Source organism: Leptosomus discolor, chromosome 26, assembly GCF_034619465.1.
Source record: "Leptosomus discolor isolate bLepDis1 chromosome 26, bLepDis1.hap2, whole genome shotgun sequence".
Lineage (NCBI taxonomy): Eukaryota > Metazoa > Chordata > Aves > Leptosomiformes > Leptosomidae > Leptosomus > Leptosomus discolor.
Window position 1 is genome coordinate 3,203,664 of NC_141416.1, and position 6,942 is coordinate 3,210,605.

General features: G+C 56.5%; 1 protein-coding gene across 1 annotated transcript; it reads right to left on the reverse strand.

Moving 5' to 3' along the window:
- Nucleotides 1–1,216: 1,216 nt before the first annotated feature.
- Nucleotides 1,217–3,687, reverse strand: LOC147413643 (acrosin-like). Its single transcript, XM_086478441.1, has 5 exons — nucleotides 3,605–3,687; nucleotides 3,092–3,292; nucleotides 2,488–2,753; nucleotides 2,056–2,201; nucleotides 1,217–1,564 (listed from the first exon to the last, which is right to left on the reverse strand). The coding sequence occupies exons 1-5, from the start codon at nucleotides 3,673–3,675 to the stop codon at nucleotides 1,217–1,219; spliced, it is 1,032 nt and encodes a 343-aa protein (XP_086334567.1). The 5' UTR covers nucleotides 3,676–3,687.
- Nucleotides 3,688–6,942: the final 3,255 nt, after the last annotated feature.

Sequence of the window (6,942 nt, forward strand, 5' to 3'; positions counted from 1 at the left end):
ACTGCCTACACCCCGTGGAGGGCCCCCACGCCGGAGTAGGTGGGTTCCTGAAGGAGGCTGTGACCCCGTGGGAAGCCTTTACCGGAGCAGGCTCCTGGCAGGACCTGTGGCCTGGGGAGAGAGAGAAGGCCACGCTGGAGCAGGTTTGCTGCTGGTGACCCCATGAGGGGGCTCACGCTGGAGCAGTCGGTTCCTGAAGGACGGCACCCCATGGAGGAGACCCACGTTGGAGCAGTTCGTGGAGAACTGCAGCCCCTGGGAAGGACTCACGCTGGAGAAGTCATGGAGGACTGTCTGCCGTTGAGAGGGGACCCCACACTGGAGCAGGGGAAGTGTGTGAGGAGTCCTCCCTCTGAGGAGGAAGGAGCAGCAGGAACAACAGTGATGAACTGACCACAACCCCCATTCCCTGTTCCCTCCCGCCCCGTGCCGCTGGGGGGGAGGAGGGAGAGAAATTGGGATCAAAGTTAAGCCCCGGAAAGAAGGGAGGGGTGGGGGGAAGGTGTTTTAAGATTTAGTTTTATTTCTCAGTGCTTCTCTCTGAGTTAATTGGTAATAAGTGACATTCGTTCTCCCATGTCAAGTCTGTTTTGCCCATGAGGGTAAATGCCGAGTGATCTCCCTGTCCTGATCTCAACCCACAAACCTGTTGTTCTATTTTTCTCTCCCCTGTCCAGTTGAGGAGGGGGAGAGTGATAGTGGCTTTGGTGGGCACCTGCCATCTAACCAGGGTCAAACCACCCCAGCCAGGCCCTAAGCACGGGCTTGCGTGCCTTAACGCGTGCCCCCACAGCTGTCTGCGTGGCACGTTGTTGTCTCCTGTCCTCTTGCGAGCCTCGGTGACACGTCTTCTCCATCCCATGGGGGCTCCCAGCCTCCTCCCCTCTGCCCAGGCACCGTTTCAGCCCTTTGGTGTGACGCTTCCCCTTTGTGCCCGACTTGTCTGCCCGCAGCCTCCTGCCGCAAGGGCCTGCCGTGGAAGTCCTTGCCTTGCACAGGAGACTGAACTGGACTGAAGCGTGGTCAACTGTGACAACTGGTGACTTTATTTCAAGAACTAAGTCGAGCGCAGCAAGTGTGTGCCCGGAGAGGAGCGTGGGCAGGACAGAGCAGGCCTCTGGCACTGCGGCTGCCTTTGGATCTCAGCAGGCTTTGCCCCGGGAGGAAAGGGTGGTGCTACCCTGCAGTCTGCACTGGCTCCTGTTCCTCCTGCTGCTCAAGCCTTTATCCCCCTTAGGACCTGCAGGAGCTCCTGCAGCAGGTTAAAGAATTCCAGCAGCTTCTGCCGTGGAAACTGACAGGGCCTAAACCTGCCCGACTGGGTTGGGATCGGCCTTGGCCTCTGCACGGGGGCTGAGGTGAAGACTGGCTGTGGCGTTGGAGAAGCCGTTCCTGCTGGGTGCAGTCCCATATGCGCCAGGATCCAGTCGTAGAAGTGCTGCGTGGAGGTGTAGACTCCGGGCCGCTTGGCTCTGGCGCAGCCTTTCCCCCAGCTGGTCACCCCCACGAGCCAGAAGTAGGCAGCGTGCTTGTCTTGGCAGACGAGAGGACCACCGCTGTCCCCCTGCAGCGGAGCGGAGGAGAGAGAGGGGGTTCCAGTGTTGTTGGGTGGCCCCGGCAGCACTGTGGCTGGCCCCTTCTCTCTCCCAGCACCTGCCAGAGCTGTACCCACTGCCCAGAAAGGCTCTGCTCAGGTGCTGGAGCCTGTAGGACCTTGTCTGGGAGGGGCTGGTGGGCCTGCAAGGTCGGGCGCTCTCCTGTCTGCCCCAGTGGATCCTGGAGGTGTGGAAGGGGGACGTTCCAGGACTGGGATCCGGAGCTCTGGGCTGGGGCAAGAGCACTGGGTGGCCTTTCTGGGCAGAGTGCCGGGGCTCTGGGACAAGGCGGGCGCTGGGCAAGGGCCTGCAAACGGGGAAGGGGAGGCAAGCCCCGACAGCGGTGGGGACCCAGCGGTGGGAGGGTGACTTGCCGAGCGCAGCACGCGCCAGGGGACGTTTGGGCGCTGGCGACAGGGCTGCCTGTGCTGCTGGGGGCTGGCGCGGACAACACTCCTACCTGGCAGGTGTCGATGCCACCCTGCGGATAGCCGGCACACACGTTGTGGGGGTGGATGGCCCCTCTGTACCAGCGGCTGCTGTTGCAGAGCTTGGCATCGATGAGGGGGACCTGGGCCTCCTGCAGGACAGCGGTCGATCCTCCAGCTGTGAGCACAGGAAGGAGTTAGCAGCCAGCAGCCCTTCTGTTCCCACTTCTCCTCCCCTGTGTGGGCAAAGCCATTCCCTAGGGCTCGCCTTTGCCGCTGCAGAGGCCTTGTGCCGGGCTTGCCCTTCCGTCTCGCTTTGGCTAATGGCTCGGGCCCATCTCTCCGTGGCCGTACATCCCCACAGCCCAACTCTGGCTTTCGCCGCCACTGCTGCCATAAGCCCAGCCCATCTCCCCAGTGTGCCGAGCTTGCCCTCGGGACACGAGCACTGTTTGGGAACTCACATCTTGCCGTGGTGGCACCCCACCCGCTGACGTAGCAGTTTGTCAGCTCTGACACTCTCAGCGAGGCGTCGGGCACACAGGCCAGCTGTACGTAGTAGCCGCACTGGACAGGCTGGTCCAGTTCCAGCAAGGCGATGTCATTCCTCTCCGTGCCGTTACGGTAGTGTTCGTGAACCACCAGCCGCTTGATGTTGCGCACTTGGGTCTCAGGGCCCGGCTGAGCCAAGTGGGTGGCCCCGATCACCACGCGCCACATGGTGACGTGCCTGGAAGGCAGATGGAGAGAGCGGTGAGAGGGAGCGGAGCCACGTGCTGCAGCAGCCCCGCGGTTCCCTGCCTTCTGCTTCCCAAGGCAGGGAGGAAAGCAGAGCTGCGGAGGGTGCCACTGCCCTAGCATGCCTTGGGCACCAGGAACGTGGAGCTGGAGGCTGCTAGGAAGCGGTGGCATGAGCCCAGCCTTCTGCGGAGCAGTCTCTCAGCTGGGCTCACCAGTGCCCTGGCACTGGGCGTACTGCAAGGCACCGGGATGGTAGGAGCTCGTGGGGCTGCGGACAGGGCGCCTGCTGGTGCTGTGGGGACAGCCCCCTTCCCTGCTCCTCCTTACCTGGCCCCGACGAAGCAGTGGGCTGCTGTGAGGACCCACTGCGGGCTGATGATGGACCCGCCGCACACATGGCCCGTGCCCACTTTCCAGGGGTTCTGGATGCTGACGATCCAGGGCCAGGCCCCTGGCTGGGCACCCGTGCCACCCACCACGCGCGACGTGCCGGAGGGAGCCGCCATGGGCCGGAGCCCGCAGGTCCCGCTGTAAGAAGAAACTCATGAGTGTGCTGCTGGATGGCTGTGCTGCTGTTGAGGCTGAAGGTCAGCCGTCTTCCCTCCCCCCGAGGGGCTGCACGGACGGCAGGGCCAGGGAACCCCATGGCTGTGCCTCCAGCCCTCTGTCCACTTCAGCCCCGTAGACGGCTTGTGCCAGCAGCCTGGGTGCTGGCAAGGAGCTGAGGCTCCCACAGGGGTTCGGGAAGCTGTGGGGTGGCCACAGGGGACACGCGGGCCCCCTCCAGCAAAGCCCGTCAAGGGCTGCCCGAGCTCCCTCCCAGAGCCTCGGCCCACTTACCCACAGCTGTCCCACATGCCGTGCGCAGGCCGGCACACGGCCAGCAGGATGAGGAGGGCGAGCACTTTCATCGCTGCCAGCGGCACGTGTCAGCGTCAGCTGCAAGAAGGAGGTCTGGTTGCCTCCAGCGCAGCCGCCGACGTACTGCCCGCAGCAGTCTCGTTGCCTCTGATGCCCTTGGCCCTGGGGCTGATGTCACAGAGCCGCCGTTTCTGGGTGTGGGGCACGGTGGCCTCTCAAGGGGGGGTGGAGGTGGGGGTGTCAGCAACATGGGGGGTTTCCAAGCAGGAGGGGAGGCAGAAGCTGGGATCGGACCCCCCTGACGGACCCCTGCTGAACACTCTGCCTGCGGGATGAGGGCATGCAGGCCCCGTGGCAGGCAGCGGCGCCTGCCTCCGAGCGCTGCCTGCTCACAGCCAGCAGGAAAAGAGCAAGCGTGGCAGCACGGCCTCTTTGGGAAGTTCACTGCCACCCTGCTCTCCGCAGCCGTTCGCCTCCAGGTCCTTCCCAAAACCCACACACCAGAGAACATAACTGCTCTGGGCAGGACGCACTTGTTGGGTGTTGAAGAGCCAGTCCAGCCATCGCCGCGGCGGGCAAGCAGCGATGTGCAGCCAAACAAGCCAAGCATCCCCAAGCAGGGACAGCTTCCCTGCACAAAGCCCAGTGAAACACAGATGCAGCACAGTCCACGCTGGCTAGGGCAGCCACAGCAACACCCTCTGGCAGGCTTCCTGTCCTCGCTGTCTAGGAGGTCTGTTGCCCTTCCGAGCCAACCCTGGCAACGGCGATGGGGCGCCTGGTTCGTGCGGCCCAGGACGTGCAAGCTGAAGCTCCAGACAGAGAAGGATGCTCCTGCTCTCAGCCGCACATGTCATTCTCCACGGCTTTGGGAAGCCCTGCACCAGCCTCATCTCACCAGTCCGCCTTCTGCAGCTGTATGGCGGAGCCTTGCCTTGCTCACGTGCTGGAGCGCAGGGCAGTCACGGGAGCACAGCAGCAGCCAGCCACCGTGCGTGGCATTTGCTGAGCAGGGCCGGGTCCCTGGAGGGGAGAGAGCAGCGGCTTGAAGAACGGCAGCCTCCAAGCTCGTGAAAGGTGCGGGAGCTTCCTGCCGTCATCCTGGCTTGGGTGGACAGACAGAAGGCACTGTAACGGGCAAGGTTTTGGTAGCTGAGGGGCTACAGGGGTGGCTTCTGTACGAAGCTGCTAGAAGATTCCCCTATGTCAGATAGAGCCAATAACTAAGTGCGGGAGCTGCGTGAGGACACTGACACGATCAATGTGATCTAACAAGTGAACCTTTATTTCCGTGTTTTTCAGTGCAATATATAACCCTCGACCACACCCAATAAATACTGATTGGCTTCATCGCAAATAATCGGCCCATAGTCCAACCCGATTGGCCATATTGCGAGTCATGTTCAAGTCACGTTCACAGATGTTCACACCCATCTTCTTCAGGAATTAAAACTACGTCATTAATGGCGGCTGTCTCTTCTCCTGCACCTGCAAGATGTTCATGCCCCCTGCACCGGAAGTTGTTTATGCTTTCCGCAGTTCCGGTACGTCCCAGCCCAGGCTCTCTGAAAAGGCTGGATTGTTCACATGTCCCTTATTTCATAAATGTCCTCCCACAACTAAGAGATGGGATTTAGGCAAGAACAAATCAGTCAGTAAAAACATGGTTTTGAGGGAAAGATCCTTGTAAATCTCTAAGCTAACGGATGTAGTTTCTATTTTTTGTTTTAGAAAGCATAACACTTTTTTTCTTTGTTGTTGTTTTTTTTTTCCTTTGTTTTGTTTGGTTTGTTTTTTTTTAGGATAATCATGATTTCACCCAACACACTTGAAGCAAAGTATTTTCCTTTTACCTTTTCACATTTCAGTTCAACAGGTTTGGGGTTTGTTGCTGTTTCTGGACCGGTCTTAAAAGACTGCTCCTTCGTGGCTCCTGTCAAGAGTACGAACATGCTGTGGGAAATCAGACCCAGGAAACAAGCACAAATCTGTTCCACATAGTTCCTGAAACTTATAAGCTATAGTTTCCTGGTGGCAAGGCAGGGATGTTGTTAGTAATTCTGTTCCCTTCCTTCAGCTGGAAAAGCCCAAAACCTCAGAAACTTCCGTTCAGCATGAGATAAGGAGTGCCAGAGGCACGACAAATGCTATGATTCTCTGGGGAGGCAGAGACATGACTGCTCCCAGTCACTGCAAAACCTGAGTGCCCAGGAGACAACAACTAGAAAGAGCTCTTTTTTTCCACTACAGGCAGCAACAGGATCTTACTTCCTTTCTCCAACAATTTTTTTTTGGTTGTTGAAGCTACTATGAACTTAGTATATTTGAAATTTCAAGTCTTTCAGGAAATCTGGCTGAACTCACTCACTGGATTCACAGGTTATTAAGGAAGGACAGCCAGACAGGCCTTGTTTCCCATGGCTGGAAACTTACCCAAGTCCAACACCAGAGATGGCCATGCCCAGAGTGTATCCTAGACTGAGAGATGGGAGATACTTATATGGATGTCTTTCAGGCCGCCTGATCATCTCGTTGTATGCTCTGGTGGTCGCTTCTGAATTGTGTCCACTTTTGAGGCTTAAAAACAGTGCCTTGCTCTGAGTATCAACATGCAACGCCTACTGGATCATAAATACTCTATTTTCCAAAATAAGAAAATCTCATCAGAAGCAGGCACAAAAATATTAATTCAATAAAGAAGACTTACATTAATTCACACCTGAAAAAAAAAATCCCCCTCTTTCTCTTCCACATAATTTTCAAAGGAAAGGAAACCCTCAAAGTTCTTTCTAAGAGTCCCAAAAGAAACTCCAAGGAAATAAATATTATTTACTTTGCGTATCCTGCAAGACAGTAAGCAACCTCCCAAAGAGGGTCCACAGACTCCTTTCAGTATCAAGAATTTCCCTTGCAGAGACAAAAGAAAAATAGATCTATGAAGAACTACTACGGTTTAAAACGCTGTGAGAGGCAGACCGTTAATGCCTGTCCCTATCACCATACACAAGTGAGCACCCCGGGTTTTGTGTCCTTCACCAGTTTTATCGCGCGCTTCAGCGTTTCTCTGGCTTTGTGGACAGGGTTATCCCCAACCTACAAAATTAAAAATAAACTGAAAATCTTTACTGCTAAACCCAGTACTAGTTCTTGGTAAACACAGTCCAACTTTGCTTACGAAAATTACTATATTGAGACAATATATTTTATTTAAGGGTTTAAATGCATATAATAAATAAAAAGGTTGCTTACATTACCCCAAAATAGCACAAATTAAAGGAAGGGTGATCACAAATTCTTAAGAATTAAAATAAAGGAAA